The 20791-nt window shown below is 34.9% G+C and overlaps 1 protein-coding gene across 1 annotated transcript in view; it reads left to right on the forward strand.

Annotated features, from left to right (window-relative positions):
* Positions 1-20791, forward strand: part of WDR70 (WD repeat domain 70) — a 359998-nt gene that overhangs the window by 15736 nt on the left and 323471 nt on the right. The window contains exon 5 of the mRNA XM_069096170.1: positions 15452-15653. Coding sequence (XP_068952271.1) covers positions 15452-15653 — 202 coding nt within the window. The remainder of the gene's footprint in view (positions 1-15451; positions 15654-20791) is intronic.

The raw sequence follows: 20791 nt of genomic DNA on the forward strand, positions 1-20791 counted from the left end.
ACTCTTCTTATTTTCTTAATTTCATGCATATAGCCTAAAGCCTAGCAGAAACTTGGAACAAGGGTTTCTTTGCCTTTTTTGTGTCATAGACCCCTTTGGCATTCTGGGGAAACTGGTGGATGTAACCTCCCTCAAAATAATGTTTGTTGCCCTTATTTGTAATTGAAAAAATGCAAAATTTCATTTAGAGTTTAGTAAAAATATAAATGGATCCTCTGTGGATCTGTGGACCTCAATTTAAGAGTCTTTGGATTAAAAGAAAAAATTCTTCAAAGACCCAAGATGATGCTGTGAAAGGCATTTAGTTACTTCCTTTTCCTCTTTTCCTCAGCCTTCATTCATCTTTTTCCATAAAATGTGTGCCTATCATCCAAAAAATTAGTGAAAGGGGAATTTTCCTTAAGCTGTTGCTTTTCATTTTAACTTTGGAGCAGGGTAACTCAGGGGAGTTAGCTTGGTGACCCCTTTCCATCACAGTGTCATTATTTTATTTGAAGTGTTTTGAATTTCCAGAATATAAGGCATACCTATATTCAAAGTACCTAAAAAACTTATTCTAAGTGAATTTCAAATTATCTACTGCCTTGTTTTCTGAGTTGTTTTGCTTATGCCTTAGCATTGACAATCGAGTTATTTTGCTTTGAAAATCAAGTGGCTGTTTAGTTATTCCATAGAAGCATGTACATTTAAAAGCAGGAGACATACATATAGCATTGCTTCTTGGAAAGAAGACAGGGCTTTAACTGGACTTTGATGGGAAGGAGAAAGAAGGACATTTTAAATAGGCCCAACAGCTTAAACGAAGACTTGGTGTCAGGGATGTTTGTGATGTATTTCAGGGGTGGTGCAACTGGTCCGGCTGTATTTGATAGTTTGGGTTGTAAAATACTGGGATTAAGGTTGGATGCTCAAAAGGAATCATATCTTGGAAGAGTACAGGATTAATTCTGTATTTAGGCAGTTGCATATAAAAACTGCAAGTACCAAGCCTTTGGTCAATTTTTAATACATTTTTGAATGGTCTTATAATAATATTTTCAATTGCATGCAGATGTTGTTAGTTGATATTTATGAAATTTAACATATGAAGTCCCTTTATAGTATTTAAGAATGATATAGTAGTGATAATTAAAATCAAAACAGTTTTGAGTTTCAAGAAATACTTTTTTATAGTTCTTAAGTTTTTTGTCTGTCAGCTAACACTGATGGGGAGCTCATTGTCTAGAGCAATGGTAAGTATTGTAACTACCTTCCTGAGATAGTATTTTCTCCATGTTAATGGACATTGACTCAGCAGTAACAGTGATAGGGGCATCAGAGTTAGTTGACGAAGTTAGAAATGATCTCAGCATTGCAAGCCCCTGATTGTTTTAAATTTTTTGATAACGATTTTAATATAATTACTTTCCTTGGTAATCTTTTACATTTCATTTAATGCATTTAAAAACTTTATTTTGAAAAGGAGTCTGTAATCTTCACCAGACTGCTAAAGGGGTCCAAGACACAAAAAGAGATTAGTCTCTGAATTAGAGGGAAATCTTAGTGCAGAAAAATTGACAGTTTGTGAACATTTAAATTAACCAACATGGGGAGTAATGTCCTATTGTAGAAGTCTTTAAAAGTAGGATCGATTATTATTTGGGATCTTGTATTTGTATTCCTTTGTTGAGGCTAAAGGTGTTTTAAGATCCTGATTGGCTTTTTGACTTTGCCTCAAATAATCAGAGCATGGAAACTGATCACAAAGGCGCAGGAAGAGAATTCTTTTTAAAGCAAAACATTCATAAGCTCGAATTGGACATGAGCAAAAAGAGAAAAACAAGGAGATATTATTAGTTTTCCCAGGGAAATGATTGCAATGCCATCTTATGAGTCATGTAAATCTACCATATGTTGGATGAGGCCCTGTGGGAAACATTCCTACATCAGTCTTCTGGAGAATCAACAAAGTAATTGTGTTCTTTCCAAACTTAAAAAAATATTCCCTTAATGAAGACTGTGAAATGATTTTTTTTTTAAACTCTGGAAAAATGTATTTTTGTTTAGTTAAACATTGAGAGTCCTTAGGTTGAATTAGTTAATTAACATTTTTTTTGAGACTGTATATGGTGGAGAAAATGATATCCAGAACCCATGAGAAGAGGAAAATCGATTATTTTGCTTTTGATTGATTATTTCTATATTTTCAGGTCACTGTTAGAAACCTGCTTTGAATGTAGGAACTGATGGGAGAGGACATTAATTACCTATTCCTATTAATTATACCTTAGTATTCTCTTTCAAATCTGCTTCATCTTTTCTGATCCCCTGGGCAACATTCTACTTAGAGACTCTCATTATTGCTCAAATGGACTACTGAGGCAGTCTCCTAACTGCTTTCCCTGTTTTTGGTCTCTCCCTTGCCTGTAATCAGTCCTTCCTGCTTTCGTTACTCTCCAATGGGTGCCTGTAGGGTTAATGGAATATAAGATTTTCCCCGTCCATTGTGACTACGTGTTCCCTTTTTCCCTTGGAATAGGGTCTGTGTTTCCAGGTCCAAAGGTACACAGGTATTTCAGTCATGTATGTCTTGCTGCTTTGAGCTTCAGTCCAGTTCACAGCTATGATACATCCTGGGTCACATAGAGCCCATATATATATATATATTCAGGGAGATTTATATTGCCTTGGGGGAGGAGCTTGCTTAGGGGGAAGCTTGCTTACAGTCACACGGCTATTTTTTGTATTAAGTGTCTGAGACTGGATTTGAACCCAGAACTTCCTGATTCCAGGGCCAGTGCTCTATTCACTGCGCCACCTAGCCGCCCCTAAAATTCCAAATTCTTAACTTGGCATTTAAGGACCTTTCAGTTTGATGTCTCCCTCCCTCTTTTACCCACTTTTGCACAAGCTTAGTTTTAGCCAAACTTAACCATGATCTGCCCTTGATAAATACCCAGCCCTTTTCTACCTCTGTCACTTTGGTTCTGCCTTTTGCTATGGAGATGTCCTCCTCTCTGCATTTTGAAATGCAACTTGTCTTTGAAGTTCCAGTTTATTTGCTTCTCTACACCCAGTTGGAAGCTTTACTTTTTCCCACAATGCTTGATGTACTAGTACCCTCATATTTCTTTCTGCATTGTAGGGATCATTCCTAAGATTTTGTGCTGAGATGGTTTTCTGTCTTATGCATGGCATTTTAGCTTTGTGACCATGGATCTTTTCACCTCTATGAGGCTCACTTTCCTTATGCATAATATGGTGACAAAAATGCCTGTAGTCTCTATCTTTTATGGTTGTTGTGAGAATCAGATGTGGCTGAGTTCACATCTGACCTCAACTTTGTGACCCCGGGCAAGTCACTTAACTTGTTTGCTTCAGTTTCCCTGTCTGTAAAATAGCATATAGTAGGTGCTTAATAAATGCTTCTTCCCTTCCCTTTTCTCTCCATTCTTTACCTTTACTCTGACTTTCTGGCCAAAAATGTTTTTTTTTTTTTTGGACTACTTTAATAGTTGTATATTAATACTTTAAAGATGTTTGCATTTGTACATCTTTATGTGATAATTTGTTTTTATTTCCTTGTGTTTGAGATTTGTTCATTTCTTTTTCTTTTTTTTTTTTGCTTTTTGGAGGGCAGTTGGGGTTAAGTGACTTGCCCAAAGTCACGCGGCTAGTAAGTGTGTCAAGTGTCTGAGGCCGCATTTGAACTCAGGTCCCCCTGACTCCAGGGTCGGTGCTGTATTCACTGTGCTACCTAGCCTCCCTGTTTGTTTATTTCTTTTAACCCCATTTACAGAGTGGAATCCGGGTATTTATATGATATATTTCTTTTGAAGAGGCAGCATGGTGGTAAATAGGGGGCTGGCCTTGAGGTCCAACAATTAGCTCTCCTACACAGGCTCTGTGGCCATAGGCAAGGTAAAGATGACTTCCATTGTCTTCACTGCTGGAAGAAGTTTCCATAATTGGAACTTCCCCACATTTCTGAACGTAGGTCTCTATTCCCCTCCACAGAGTTATTTTTGATGAACATGTTTATTGTTTTTGTGTTATGAACATTTTGTTGCTTTTGCTATACAGTTTTAGATTTTGTTATGCTTATTTTTAAAATATTAAAATTTTATGTTTATCTCTGTTTATAATTTTCATTTTTTTATTAATAATGAAATTTATCTTCTGTGTATCTGGTATCTGGGATAAATTTTTTTATTGGCTTCTAGTAATAGGTCTGTTTAGAAATTTTTTTGATACATTTGAGATATATTGTAATGTGAGGTATAAATCAAAAAAACATTTTTTTCCATAGTACCCCAGCTATGTATTAAATAGTGATTCCTTTTCCCATTGTTAACTTATGGAATGATAAAGAATTTTGGAGCCAGTAGGAATCTTAGAAAATTGCTAGTTCACAATCTTAATTTTATAGATGAGATTATTGAAGTTCAGTGAGGGAAGCTCATACAGTTTATTGTAGTAAGGTCATACAGCTTATTGTAGTAGTATTGTTGCAATTAAAAACAGGTCTTTTATGATTATTGGGTTGTTTGGATTTTTTTTTTTGCATACCATTATCTTGTAATGGTTTTCATTATACATTGGTCAGTTTTTGTTTTTATCACAATACCATATTTTTAAAAACAAATACGTTTCATTGCTGTCATTGTTTTTTTATCACCTAAATATGTCCCAGAATTCCTCCTCTTTCCCAAAGAACTGTCCCATGTAAGAGTATGTTTTTTTAAAGAAAAGAAGAAAATGATGGAGAATAAAAAAATCAGTACACCTAAAATGTCTCAAAATATATGCAGTGTTCCACACCCATTGACAACACCTCTGTAAAGGGGGAAGTATCTTTTCATACCTCTCCTTAGGGATCATTGATCACTATTTCTTTATAATTTTATAGCATTAATTATAATTTCTTTTAGTTTTTCCATTTATATTGTTATAGTTACTGTGTATATTGTTTTCTTTGTGCTGCTTGCTTCACTTTGTATTACTTCATGCAAGTCTTCTATGCTTTTCCCTCTAACTTTTCCTGACTGTGGTCTTGGGCAAGTCTCAATTTTTTGGTACTTAAGGCAAAGGATATAAATTATAGATAAATTAAGAATCTGCATCAGTGGAGAGATATTTTTACTGGGAGTTAACCTCCAGAGCTCATAGATCTCATAACTTCCCTACTTTTTACAGAGGGTAGTCTTCTGTTACTGGTATATGTGCTGTAGTTTTCACCTATTAATCAACTGCTGAACCCTTTTTTTTTTTTTAACTTCTTTGGAATGACAAATATTGATATTGTTGGTTTTTGGGTCTGTCTGTTTATCCATCTATATCTCTGTATAGATAAAGGGTATAGTTTAATAGAAAGAGACAGATTTGAATCCTGAATCTGCCAGTTTCTTCCCTTTGCTAATTGTACAGTGATTATCTAAAAGATTTACTTGTTCTTCGAAAGGTTGAAAAAATTTGCATAGGAAGTCATCTGGGTCCTTTGTTTTTGGAAGGGTTGCTCTCTGATGACTTACCTTATTTCTTTTTTTGAAGCAGGTCTATCTATTTCCTATTTCCTGTTGTGGTAATTTATGATTTTGGAAATATTTCATTTAACTTCTCAACATTTCTTTTAGAAAGTATCATTCCCTGATAGTTTTAGTTTCTCTTTGTATTTGTTATGGTCACCTTTTTCCTTTCTACTTAGGTGATCTTTTTTTTTTCTTGATAAGTTAGCTAATGGTTTGTTAAAGTTATTGCTCTTTAAAGAAAAACACTTCGTGGTTTATTAATCCAGTTTCTGTATTTTTAATTTCTACCTATTTTTGTTTTTATAGTTCCCTCTTTTTCTACTTTCCTTAAAAACTATTCTTTTTATAATTTTGTTAAATGCAGAGTATATGTTCCTTTTTCACTCTTATCATTGTAGATAATTATTTTTATGAATCAATTTAGCTATTCATTTGAATTTTATGAATAAGTTGTATATCTTTGGCTCTAAGAACTTCTTTGGCTGCAGCCTGTAAATTTTGATAAATGGCTATTTAAAATATAGGAACAACTTTGATTAAAAATATACAGAACAGGGTTAATTATTTTTCTATCAAGTTTGAATTTGGGAGCTGTGAGCCAAACAGCTCTTAGGAATCTATTTAAATAAAATCACAAAAGTGATGTAACTCTTAAGGATTTGAGAATAAAATCTTCACTACTAAAAAAAATAGTTTTTTCCAATTTCTTCTTTAACTCAGTTATTGTTAAATAGATGTTTCTTTAGCTTTGTGTTTTATTTGTAGTATTGTTAGGTATGTTTGACTTGCAGTGGGAAAAATACGGCATACATAATTTCAGCTGTTTTGAACTTACCCAGCCTTTTCTTACACCTAAGCATGTGCATAACTTTGTAGGACTTTTGCTATACTTGACAAGAAGTGTGTATGTATCCCCTCTGCCTATTCTGTTTAGTTCTCTCACTCTAACTGGTACTTACATCTGATTAGATGTTTTGATTCCTTTGTTGTTAAATCTTTTTTTTTTTTATCAGAGTCTAAGGGTAGATAGATAAAAGGTTGGCCTTAGAGTCAGGAAAACCTCAGTTCCAGTCCTGTCCCAGATGTTTTTTTACTTCTGTGTGATTGTGGGAAAGTAATTTAATTTCTCATCGCCCCATTCTCAAGGTTACAGATGAGTTACTTTGGAGGCAGAAGATCTACGTTCAGAACTTGCCTCTTCTCTTTACTGACTGGGCAGATAAACCTCCATGTGCCTTAGACAGTTCCCTAGAATTTAATCTACTGAATCTTAGATTAAATTGTCTGCCTTGGTGGAGAGAGTTTTCAATTCTTATAGTTTCTTCTTTTATTTGCACAGTAGATACTAGATATCTATAAATACTAGATTTATCATATTCTGATAATTGTTCCTACTGTTATGTTTCCACCTATTTTTCATCTTTTATGAATTCAGCTGGCAAATGATTTTATCACTCAGCCAACAATGATTTGTTAGGTGCTTGCTTAGTGTCAGGTGTCCTGCTAGGTACTGTGGGACATGGCAAAGTGAGACAAAAGTCCCTTCCAGTTCTCAAGGAGTTTCCATTCTGTGTGGGAAATAAATATGTGTGAACAAATATATTAAAATGTGTACAAAATAAATGTATACAAAATAAAGAATAATTACAAGGTAGCTTGGCAAGAGAGAATGCTTAGTATGGGAGATCAGAGGAGGAGATCTTGTAAGAACAGGGATTTGATGAGGTGGAGGTTAAGAGAGAGAAGGTCATAGGGGCCTGTTTGGGAAGTGTATTTGCTACTACAGACTAAATGTTCTATGTATTCACCTTTTAATTCTCTTTTCAACATTATATAATTCCCTTATCTGTCTTTCTCAATCTTTTCTGGTTTATTAGACAATACTGCTGTGTTTTTGAGCTTACAGTTAGTTGTATGATATATTTTAGATCAATATAGTTTGATTTCTTTCCATTTGTTATATGTCTTTTCATACATTAAATGTTACATGTAAGTAGCATATTAATGGATTTTGTTTTACATTTTAAAATTCTATAAGTTGTCTTTTAAATTGGATAATTCAGTTAATTCACATTTAATATGTGTTAAATTTGATTTATTTTCTAGCTTTTTAATTTTTTCACTATTATAAATGTTTAAAAGGAGTGAAATAATTTATTTTTCTGAAGTTTTTACTAATAAAATTGTTTAAAGAATCAAACTTTTTTGTCTTTTAAATGAGTAACTGTTCTTGTAGCTTTATTTCTTAAAAAATTAAATAAAGCATGTTTGCTTTCAGCATAGCTGGCTCCTTTCTTTGTCCTTTTTTTTTGGTTGTCAATTTGAAATATTTTTAAATTTATTAACCTAAATACATTTTAACTCTTTCCTCTTTTTAAAGTTGTAATTCACACTAACAAATCTCAGAACCTAATTTATTTCTGTTTCTTTTACACTGACTTAGTACCTTAATTTGTAGACTTAGTTTCAGGTTTAAATTATGAAATTATTTTCAATGATTACTTATTTCTCTATTGATATAAAGTTTTCCCTCTAAAGTAGTTATCCTTTTATTTTTACAAATTTAGATTTTTAGAAATTCATTATTTTTTGGGAGGGGAAGGGGGGAAGGCAAGACAATTGGGGTCACACAGCTAGTGTGTCAAGTGTCTGACACTAGATTTGAACATAGGTCCTCCTGACTTCAGGGCAGGTGTTCCATTCACTGTGCCACCTAGCTGCCCCCATAAATTTATTCTTTAAGAACTTTTCGGTTTTTGAAATTTTTTTGCCTTCAAAAAAAGTTCAATATTGCATGAATGAAAATTTTCTTATATATTCCTTTTAGCATACATATTTTTTGACCACTTTTGCTCTCTTGCCTGTGTTACTATTGAAGTATATAGAACAATTCTGATTGGTACTTTATGATATATGATTTTTCTTTTTGGATGCACTAAAAATTCTTTTTCTTCATTAGAAATTTAATAATTATTGATCTGAGAGGCTTTCATTTTGTGTTTCTCCAAGTTGTGTTCTGGTGAATCATTTGCACTTGGGAAGGTGATGTGATATCTTTGATACTGTCTATTGGAATATTTATTCCAGTTGTCAGTTGTGCTACAGAGCTTTAGGTCTTTTCCTTTTTAAAGCCATCCAGGATCCCAAACAATCTAAATTAATCTTTTTGTTCCTTCTTTTCCCATTCACCACTAGAATCAAATTATTTATTTAATTATTATCTTTTATTATTTTTAATTATATTATTTATTATTTAATTAATTTTTTTATTTTTAAATGCCTTCTATTGTTTCTGGTACAGACCTTTTCTCTTTTAGTTTTGTCCTTTCTCTTCTTTTCTCTTACACAATTTAGCTAGTTAATGTTTTTTCATTATCTTTTAGATGGGCTTTTTTACTTCCTTGCTGTTTTGATAGTGTTATTTTCTTTTTAAAAATATCTTAGGGTCAACTAGGTGGTGCAGTGAATAGAGCACCAGCCCTGGAGTCAGGAGGACCTGAGTTAAAATCCAGCCTCAGACTTAACACTTACTAGCTGTGTGACTTTGGGCAAGTCACTTAACCCCAGTTGCCCTTCCTTCCCCCTCCAAAAAGACAAAAAAAAATCTTGAAAAGCAGATGACCTTGAATATAAGAGGGGTCACCAAAGTTGTAAGTGGGGAACTGGTGGTTATGACTGTGTCTGGATACTTAAGGGTGTTTATTTCATTGCTAGGACTATTGCAGTCTTTTTCTTGGTCCCATAACTTTTCTCTACAGTTGTTCTTGCTTATCCTTTTACAACCTGGAACATAGAGTTGCAGTTTTATTGTTGATTTGGTTCCAAGCTCCAGGATTTCCTATTTTCTCCTCTCATTTGTAGTTGGGGGTGGGGGAGGATGCAAGTGCAGAGAACACAGCTACAGAAGAAGCTTGGATAGTTTTCCTAACTCTGTTCCTACAGCCTAATCTTGGGCAAAATGCTCAGTGGGTCATCATTCTCTTTCCATTCCTCCTTACTTCCTCTCCAGGCAGTGCATGGGCCTGCCAAGGGCTTTGTTATTTGGTTCTCATCCCTGCAACAATGCATCTGTTGATAGTGGTCGAAGAACTTTTTTTTAAAGAACTATTTTTTTTTCTTCCCAGTTTTTGTTGAGGGGAGCTAGGGAACTACTTAGTTTCTTGACTTTGGTCTACTTTTCTGTCTTGGAAGGCCCATTATAAATTCAATTTATTTATTTATTTATTTTTGCCTTTTTTTGGAAGGCAATTAAGATTAAGTAACTTGCCTAAGGTTACACAGCTAGTTTTTCTGTGTGAGTGTTAAGTATCTGAACCGCACTTGGGTCCTCCTGATTCCAGGGCCAGCGTTTCACTCACTGCACCACCTAGCCGCCTCCCCCCCCCCCCCCATTATAAATTAAAAAAAATTTATTTTAAAATTTTAATCATCTACAATCTGCCTTCTCACCCTCCCACCCCTTTTCCCCCATTCAAGAATACAAGAAAAATAAGAGGTATTATGGACATGTAGTCAACCAAAGCAAACTTCCATATGGTCCATGTCCAAAAAAAAAATTTGTCTCATTCTGCATTCTGAATCCTTCACTTGTCTATCAAGTAGCATGTTTAATCATTAGTCTTCAGCAATCCTGGTTGGTTATTATGCTGTTAAGAGTTAATACAATAGTATTCCATTATGCAAGGACACATTTCCTCCTCTTGTTCATTCATTCTCCAGTTTATGGACACCCTGTCAGATTCCCTTTCTTCACCACTTCAAAAAGATCTATAAATATTTTTGTGCGACCTTAAAGTTCATTTTCCTTAGGGCTAATTATTTAATCTTCTCTCCCTCCAATTTTCTCTTCCTCCTCTATTCTCCCTCCTTTTTCCCTTGAGTGAAATATATTTCTGTATCCTATTGTATGTATGTGTGTGTGGGTATTCTTTTGACCAGTTCAGATGACAGGTTCAAGTGTCAGCCAATACTCCTCCTCCAACCCCTTCTCCTTATTTATATAAATATCTACTGTGTACCCTCATTATGTGAGAAAATTTTCAATAGCTTTACTTTCTTTCCCATCCCCCTCTTACCCCTTATAATATCCGTTTAAAAATTTTTATTTTTAAAAATTTATTTACTATTAGTTCACAACATTCAGTTCCGCAAATTTTTGAGTTCTAAATTTTCTCCTGCCTCCCTCCTCCCCATAGTGGCATGCAATCCGATAAAGGTTCTACATATACCTTCACATTAAACATTAGTCAAGTTGTAAAAAAACAATTAGAACCAATGGAATGAATAACCAGGAAGCAGAAACAAAACAAAATGAAACAGAAAAAGAGAGAAAGCAAGTAGTTTGCTTCAGTTTGCATTCAGACTTTGTAATTCTGTGGATAGCCTTTTCCACCATGAGTCCTTTGGAGTTACCTTATAGTTTTGCATTGCTGAGATGAGCCCAGTCTATCAAAGTCTGTCATCGCAGATACGATGTGTCTGTGATTGTGTACAATGTTTTCCTGGTTCTGCTCCCCTCACTCGCCATCAGTATATGTAAGTCTCTCCAGGTTTTTATGAAGTTTGTCTGCTCATTTCTTATAGCACAGTAGTATTCTGTTACATTCATATGCTAAAGTTTAGCCATTCTGCAGTTGATGGGTATCCTCTTGATTTCCAAATCTTTGCCACCACAAAAAGCTGCTTTAAATATTTTACTACATATGTGTCTTTTTCCTACCTGTATGATTTCTTTGGGATATAGCCCTAGAAGTGGTATTGCTGGGTCAAAGGGTATGCACATTTTTATAGCCTTTTGGGTATAGTTCCTCATTGCTCTCCAGAATAGTTGGATCAGTTCACAATTCTACCAACAATGTATTAGTATTCCACTTTTCCTACATCTCCAGCATTTCTCATTTTCCTGTTTTGTCATGTTATACAATCTGATTGGTGAGATGTGGTACCCGAGAGTTGTTTTGAGTTGCATTTCTCTGATCAATCGTGATTTAGAGCATTTTTTCATGTGCTTATAGATATCTTTAATTTCTTCCTCTGAAAACTGCCTGTTCATGTCCTTTGACCATTTATCAATTGGGGGATGACTTGTATTCTTATGAGTTGGACTCAGTCCTCTCCATGTTTTAGAAATGAGGCCTTCATCAGAGACACTGGTTGTAAAAATTACCAATTTTCTGCTTATCTCCTAATCTTCATTGCATTGGCTTTGTACAAAAACTTTTCAAGTTAACATAATCAAAATTATCCATTTTGCATAGGTAAACTATTTCTGATACGTAAACTATTCCTTGCTCTCCCAAATTGCTTACAGTATCAGCCTTTATAGCTAAATTGTGAACACAATTAGACTTTATTTTGGTATACAATGTAAGATATTGGTCTATGCTCAGTTTCTGCCATACTGTTTAGCCAGCAGTTTTTGTCAGATAGCGAGTTCTTATCCCAGAAGCTGGAGTCTTTGGGTTTATCAAACAGTAGATTACTATAGTCATTGACTACTGTGTCTTGAGAACTTATTCTAATTCACTGATCTATTACTCTATTCCTCAACCAGTACCAAGTAGTTTTGATGACTACTGCTTTATAATACAGTTTAAAATTTGGTATGTCTAGGCCACCTTCCCTAGCATTTCTTTTCATTAATTCCCTTGATATTCTGGACCTTTTGTTCTTCCAGATAAATTTTGTTACTATTTTTTCTAGCTCTATAAAATAATTTTTTGGTAGTTTGATTGGCATGGCACTAAAATAGGTAAATTAATTTAGGTAAAATTGTCATTTTTATTTTATTAACTTGGCTTAACCATGAGCAACTGATGTTTTTCCAGTTATTTAGATCTGACTTTATTTGTTGAAAAGTGTTTTGTAATTGTGTTCATATAGTTCCTGGGTTTGTTTTGGCAGGTAGACTCCCAAATATTTGATAAGATCTACAGTAACTTTAAATGGAATTTCTCTATTTCTTGCTATTGGGCTTTGTTAGAAATATATGGGAATGCCAAGGATTTATGTGGGTTTGTTTTATATCTTGCAGCTTTGCTAAAGTTATTTATTATTTCAAGTAGTTTTTTTTCCTGGATTCTCTAAGTATATCATCATATCATCTGCAGAGAGTGATAGCTTAGTCTCTTCTTTGCCTATTCTAATTCCTTCAATTTCTTTTTCTTCTCTTATTGCAACAGCTAACATTTCTAGTACCAGATTGAATAATAGGGTAGTGGACATCCTTATTTCACTCCTGATCTTATTGGAGATGCATCTAGCTTATCCCTATTACATATAATACTTGCTGATGGTTTTAGGTAGATGCTACTTATTATTATTATTATTTTTTAAAGCAATTGGGGTTAAGTAACTTGCTCAAGGTCACATGGCCAGTTATTTCTGGGTGTGGTGCTAAGTATCTGAGCCCGGATTCGATCCCAGATCATCCTGACACTGGAGCCAGTGCTCTTACTCGCTGAGCCACCTGGCCACCCCTGCTACTTATTATTTTAAGGAAGACTATTTATTCCTATGCTTTCTAGTGTTTTTAATAGGAATTGGTGTTGCATTTTGTCAGAATCATTTTCTGCATCTATTGGGATAGTAATATCCATTTTTAAAAGCTGTAGAATTAAAAGCACCACATAAGATGGCAAATGAAATATGTATATTGCATAAATCAACTGACATAACTAACTAAAGTTGGGGAGTCCAACTTGTTTGTTTCATCTGGAAAAGGTCAGTTTTTCCGCGTCAGTCTTTTCAATAGAGGCCAAGACTCAGAGCTATTGCTGTCACAAAATGAAACTAGATGAAAATTATGACTTTCCCTAGTTAATTATCTACCATTGTATTTTATATGTATGTTACATTATTTACTTTCTGATTATCTATCTATCTATCTATATGTAAAAATATATTTTTGGATCCTTTGAACGAGAAGAGCACTTAGAGATTGAATGTGTCTGATAAGCTATTCTGAAGTAGGAATTTTCAAATTTGACATTAAAAAATTAATACTAGAAAGCAATGGATTTTTCTTCTTTTAGACTGTTATTTTATATTTCTGTTTTTTTAACTTGATGATTTGTTGAAATCTTTAATGGTAGCCAGTCTGAGAAAAAATTAAGCATTTGGAAGTTACCTATTTTCTAATCCAATCAGTAATGTTTCTCATGTCCTACTTTATGTCCTTGCAGCATGTTGAATCCAAGAATATTTGAAAAATGGAATACATCTCTTTTTCCAGCAAGGAACAGTTTTGGCTCTTTCTTTATGGACTCTTCCTCCTCCCCTCCCCCCAATATAAAAGACTACTATTTGAGAACAGTTTTTATTTTTGGCTTCTAAGTATCAAAAATTAAAAGGCAAAAATGGAGCTAGAAGGCCTAAAGTCCTTTACAACTATTTTCTTCCTGAATATTAATTCCCTTTTATCAGTCATGAAATTTGCTTTGATCCCTTCATTGGTATGACTAATAGATATTTAGGCATAAATAATTCATGTATTTGAACAGAGCAGAAACTTCAGGTTTGATTTCTTTATGGGCTAGTTAACTTTGCTTAGGAAAAAATCTCAAACTTTTCTAGTCATGGATTATTCCATTAAATAACAGCCCTTCTGAAAATGTATGCATTTTATAAGGGGTTTATATAAGAAAGCATATGAATTAAATCCATATTTTACACCACTACAAGAGAAAACAAGTCACAGTACTTATTAATGTTTTGTATAAGGCAGCCCAGCGTTTATTCTTTACACCATTGAATAGTCAGGAACAAAGGAATTAAATCCAGAATGATTCTCAGAAATGAAACGAGAATCTTACAGTTATTTTTAGATAAAAAATAGGCATAGTTCAGAGCATTAGACTGTATGTATTAATTGATCAGCAGAAATTTATTAAGCACCAATATTAGGTGCTGACTTAGAAAACCCAAAATGAAATATTTAGCTCACAGTGGATTGTAGGTATGTAAGTATTTATATCTAAAATAAATATAAAGTAATTTTAGAGGTGTTCGACACCAACAGTTGGGGTGGGAGTGGGTCAGGAAATTGGGAAAGGCTTCTTGTTAAGGGTGTCATTGAACTTACTTTTGAAGGAAACAGGATTCTAAGAGGCAAGGCAAGGAGGGGTTCATTCTGTGCACAAGAGTGACTACCACAGCAGCATGAGAGATGGTCAGTGGAGTGTGCTGTGTGAGGAATGGCAACCATGGAATTGATATGTAGTTCAAATATATGTTTAAGCATTTTGGGGATAATACTGAGTTTTTATTATTACTGTTTCATATACTCTGCTTTCAAACAGAATTTGGCTCGTTTTACAGGTGTAGTGAATATAAGACAAAGAAAACTGAAGGATGAGGGTGAGGATTCTTTAGCCTAATATGTTCCTGTTGATCTTTTCCAGCGATATGGAGGTGCTGGTACTTGTATAATACTCTTTCCCTAGCCTGTACCAGTCAGTGCCTCTGATTTATATCTGATGCCATCAGATTTTGAGTGAGTTTGAGATAGTTTGAGTGAAAAAATCAGAAAATTTCAGTTATTTGATTAGTTGAGATAAAGTAAAACTTCCAAGAATAATATTGGAATTATATATTTAGCAGTAGTGTAAAAAATCCAGTTTTTTTAAAAAAAATTGAATAAGGAGAGATTTTATACATCTTGTGAATACTATGTTAAACAATAGCAGAGAATTAGTCAATCAACAAACATTTATTAATTCATTTCTCTGTTAGGGGAGACCAGTGTAGTAGTAATAGTAGTAGTAGTAGTAGTAGTGTGTGTGTGTGTGTGTGTGTGTGTGTGTGTGTGTATGTGTAGTAAATATATATCAGGGTGAAAGACCTTGTGGGATTGTAAAGTTAAATGAAGAGGACTTAAGTGTAAAAAGATTGAAAAGATAGGGTTGTATGTAAAAAAAAATAAAATTGTTTTTTTCTATTTTTAGTGACACAGAGAGCAGTGGAAGTGAAAATAGTTCTGATGAAGAATTAATTGGGCCTCCTTTGCCACCCCGAGCCACCCAGACACAATCTGAAGATACAGATGAGCTCATCGGCCCCCCACTCCCACCTGGATACCAGGATAGTGATGATGATGATGATGATGATGATGATGATGATGGTGATGATGAATTACAAGATGACGTTGTAAGTCTGATGGTCGTGAGAGAGTACATTCATACGCTAAACTACACTTCTTTGGTCATTCCTGTATTGTTCTAAAAAACTGGAACAAAAGCATAAAAAAAACCAATTTCTGATTGCTCCATTATAGATTGCTATTTGTGATGCTCCTCCATAGGTATTTCTGAAGGTCAGGAGTTCCTGTGCAGCTTCCCTTCAGGCTCTGTGCAGTGAACTTGAGAGTGTCGTTGAGACAAAGCTAGACAAATGAGCTTTAGATCTAGGGCCCAGCTCCCAGTTTTAAGAATTAAGTCTGAAAATGCTTACTGATTGCCTCTGATGTGCCAGGCATCGTGCAATGACAAGATAGATTTTTTTGCCTTTCAGGAAGCACTTTGGATTTGAAGTCCAGAGGATCTGAGTTTTAATTCCTACTCTGCCCCTTACTTCCTTTGTAACATGTAGCAACTTATTTTCCTTCTCTGGACCTCAACTTCTTTATGTGGAAAATGAAGGGGTTGGACTAGCTGATCCCTGAAGTTTTTTTAAATTTTAGGTCTATAATCTGGTAATTAAAACAACAGCAACAACAAAAGGGAATAAAAGAAAGAAGGAGCATATGTTGATTGCCATAGGGCATTGGTTTGCAACCTCAAATTGTGACTCAGATTTGTCTTTATTGAGCATTTTGGAGAATACTCTGGAAAGGCTCTGAGCATAGGTAGTCAGGTCTGCTGACCAGATGGTCCTCTCTCCTTGCTCTTCCCCTGGCTCCATTCCTCCCCTTCCCCTTTTCCCCCCTCAAGTACAGCAAAGATTGGAGCTCAAGTTGGGACTGGAACAGGTATGGGAAGAGCAAGGGAAAAAAGTAAACATTTATATAGCAAATACTGTGTGCTAGACCAGGAGTGGAGAAACCTTCAGCCTCCAGGCCACATGTCATAGAACAAATCCCCATAATAAAAGGATTTGTTCTGTAAAACTTGGACTCAGTCAGAGGGCCACATTGAGGACCTAGAGGGCTGCATGTGACCTTGTGGTTTTCCACCCTGTGCTAAGCCCTTTAAAATATGTCATTTGATCCTCACAACGACCTCACAATGTAGGTACTATTATTATCTCTAGTGTATAGTTAAGGAAACTGAGGCAAGCAGAGGCTATGTGATTTGCTTAGGGTTGCACAGCTTTCTGTGTCTGAGGCTGGATTTGAACTTAGGTGTTCCTGGCTCCAGACCCAGAATTCTATTCGCAGTGGCACAGCTGCCTAGCATGTTGGTGGAACTGCCCCGCTATTTATACCAAGTGATTTTGCATAATGTTATTTCTTTTCAGATTTATGTGATAAGTCTCAAATGTGAATGAGTTGTTTTTCTGTGGTTTGGGGTAAAATTTTACTGAAAATTTTAGACACTTTGGTGAAATTGCAGAATGTTATGGGGACTTGGTTTGAAACATATCTTTTTTTTTTTTAAAATAAGTTTTTCTTGGTATCTTTTGTTTCTTACATCATCATAATTATTCCAAGTATCCCTCCTTCTTTCCTTCTGAGAGCCGTCCATTATACAAATAGTTTTTTTTTAGAGAGGAAAAAAAAAGTCAGCACAACTGATCAATATGTTGAAAAAAGTCTGAAAAAAATGTGCAATGTGTAACACCTGTGGACCTTCCATGAAGAGGTTGGGTGGGATTGACCGCTCATTCTCAGTCTCTTCATTGGAGTCCTTCTTGATATTTATGATTTTGTTACATTTACTTTTGATTTTTTTGGTGTATCTAGTTCCTCCCTTTACTTTGTTACTATTCTATTGTTTTCTTGGCTCTGCTTCACTCTAAGTTAGTTCATTTAGATCTTCCTGTGCTTCTCTGTATTTATCACACATCATTTCCTATAGCACAGTAATATTTTATTACATTCATGTACCAGAATTTGTTTAGCCATTCTCCATTCAATGGGCATATGCTTTTTTCCAATTCTTAGCTACCATAAAAAGTGCTGTTATAAATATTTTTGACTATACGGGGACTTTCTTCTTATCAGTGGTTTCCTTGGGGTATAATAAAACCTAGTAATGGAGTCTCTGGTTTGAAGAGTCTGGACATTTTAGTCACTTTATTCACATCATTCTAAATTGCTTTCCAAATTTCACAGCTCCATCAATAACTAATGTGCTTATTTTTCCACAACCCCTCAAATATTAACTATTGAATTTTTTTGCCATTTTTTGTCATTTTTTCTAATTTGCAGGGTATGAGGTAAAATTAAAGGGTTGCTTTAATTTGAATTTCTCTTATTATTAGTGGTTAAGAATACATCTCTGGGGGCCATCTAGGTGGTGCACTGAATAGAGCACTGGTCCTGGAATGAGGATTACCTGAGTTCAAATGTGGCCTCAGATACTTAACATACTTACTAGCTATATGACCTTGGGCAAGTCACTTAACCCCAATTGCTTTGTCTTCCCCCCTCAAAAAAAAAAAAAAAAGAAAAAAAAGGAAAGAGAGAAAGAATACATCTCCTGCCCAAAGCTGTGAGAGGTATATGATCTGATTCTCTTTTAATGGTTTGATACTTAATATTAAGGTTGCATATCCATTTAGAATGTATTTTGGAGTGATTAGTCTAAGCCTATTCATTGGTCAAAGCAGACTTCATATTAAGGCTTCTAAATGTAAGAAATATATTAGCTAAGAATCACCTTTTAGTTTGTGTAATTTCTTGTATTTGATTTTTTTGTGGATTCCTCCGAAATTCAAGAGACCAGCTAATGACCTTAAGAGCAGAAAAAATTCCTGGTGAGTGAGCAGGGGTGTTCATAGACCCTTGCCTTTGTTCTCAGAGCTTCAGTGAGGAGTTCACTCTCTGATCAAAGTGTCCACATGAGAGAAAAAGCAAATGAATAAAGATTTCCCCTTCTCTATATTGTGACTGGTGCAGTTGGATGGAAAATCAATTGTGCAATCTTTTCTCTTTTGCTTTTTCAGGGATGCAGGGTGGGAGATGATGGTGGTGGGACTTGGTTGGGGTTCTTCTGTCTATTTTTTTGTTTGTGTCCTGTTGTGTTTCTCAGAAATGTTTGTTTTGCAAAGAATGAAGTCTCCTGGACTGTTGGCATTTGCAGTTTTACATCTCTGAGCTCACTAGGTGGCGCCATAGCGCAGCGAGTGCTGAACCTACAGTCAGGAAGAACTGGGTTCAAATTTAATCTGAGGCACTCTGTAGCTTTGTGACCCTGGCCAAGTCAAGTCTGTAGTCTCAGTTTCCTCAACTGTAAAATGGGGCTAATAATAGCACCTACCTCTCAGGGTTGTTGAGAGTATTAAATGAAATAATATTTGTGTATCACTTAGCACAATGCCTGGAATATAGTAGGCATTATATAAATGCTTTTTTTCCTTCCCCTCCCTTTCCCTTTGTTTTAATTACTCTTAGTATAACTGACATTAGGACTTAAAAATTTAAGTCCTCAAGTTACAAATAATTTTTTTAAACAAAGGTTTAGCTAAGTTTGTGTTTTTTAAGTCAGGATAAAATCTGTTTGTCTTGAAACTCCAATTTGCATCACACAGCACATTGTTACTAGGTATTGAATGGAGGGTTTTCCTCTCAAAACTGTGTTATGAAGGAATTTGAGGAAAGGTATCTCTGAAAGGTTTTAACTAGTCTTTAGAGTTGAGGTATAAATAGCTTTAAATACTTTCAGGAAATAAGGCCAAAAATCTCAGTTGCTGTAGAGAGTAGGGGAAGTTGGCAGTTATTTTTGTCAAGTGTGTCTTATTTGTATTTCTGCCACAGCTGAATAACTTTTACAGTGTCCAGTGTTTGGTTTTCTGTGTTCTTGGACAAGGTAAAAGGATTTTAAAAACACATCTTCGAGTCTAAAGTTATTAGGGAGAATAAGAAGTAGAGTGGGAGGCAGAAATAAAGCTTTATTGAGAGAAAAAAGGAATCTGAGGTGATGGAAGAGCAGAAAGAGAGTTGACTTTTGTCAGGATGATGGAGAATGGAAGGCTGTTACACAGAGGTGGAAGGATGGGCAAGGACAGTTGTGTGATTGTAGCTTAAAAATAGGTTGGTAGCTCATTCTGAGGAGGAAAGAGTTGGATGCTCCAAAGAGAAAGTAGCTGCTTGTCCTCCCTCCCAGGAATTGTGCAGTTGAACCAGAGAAACTTACCATGTGAGAGGTCCTCCAGAAGGAGGTATAGGAAGAAGAAAAGGCAGTGTTATTAATGAGGTAGCTATTTGTTGGCCCGATAACAACCTTTGTCTTCCTGGGACTTATATCCAAGGTATAGCATGTAAATACTGAATTAAAAGGGAACACCCTTATCATAATTATTTGATGTGCCAGGGGGGAATATCCTCTTTGAGAGTTAATCCATATTTACTAGGACTCAGCTATCACCTGGTGTCATTTCCTGTGCAGTATTAGCTAATATTGTAAATGATTCACACCTTGATGGTGTCTAGTTTCCAGGAAGTTTCTTTTCTTCTGCTTCCCTTCTGATTTATTATGATTAAGATGTCTTTGAAATATTTTGCTGTATTTTATGAGAATGTATGGTTTTCTCAGTGTAACCTCTAAGGGATATAGATGTTTTTAGCTGAATGATATGGTATTAGTATTGCATCAGTTTTTGTTTTTTTGGAGGAAACAGAAGACAGGTGTTGGATTATCATCTTTAGAGACAGTTCCTCATCTTTTTGACATTTATATTTTTAAGTTTTTGTGTATGTGGAAGGTGGAAAATTAATATTAAGTAACACTTTTAATTTAATCCAGATGTTTTCAGGGAGGTGATTCCTTAACAATGGTAGCACCATAACTGGAAACAGGAGAAAACCACCATTCTTTGCTAAATATTTAGAAGATTCATCTTTCTCAGATTTCTTACTGATTTCAGAACCTGACAACAGCTTGGGCCAGGGATCTGTGTAAAAAACTAGGCTTATTACTTGAAACATTTCTAACATCATTTATTAAAAAGTAACAAAAACAAATATATTTCTTTTGCAAGCTTGGGAAGTTTCTTTTCTTTCTTTCTTTCTTTCTTTCTTTCTTTCTTTCTTTCTTTCTTTCTTTCTTTCTTTCTTTCTTTCTTTCTTTCTTTCTTTCTTTCTTCCTTCCTTCCTTCCTTCCTTCCTTCCTTCCTTCCTTCCTTCC

Source organism: Petaurus breviceps, unplaced genomic scaffold (assembly GCF_028583685.1).
Source record: "Petaurus breviceps papuanus isolate PSGF00001 unplaced genomic scaffold, PetGlider_PUasm1.0 229, whole genome shotgun sequence".
In the NCBI taxonomy this organism is placed as follows: domain Eukaryota; kingdom Metazoa; phylum Chordata; class Mammalia; order Diprotodontia; family Petauridae; genus Petaurus; species Petaurus breviceps.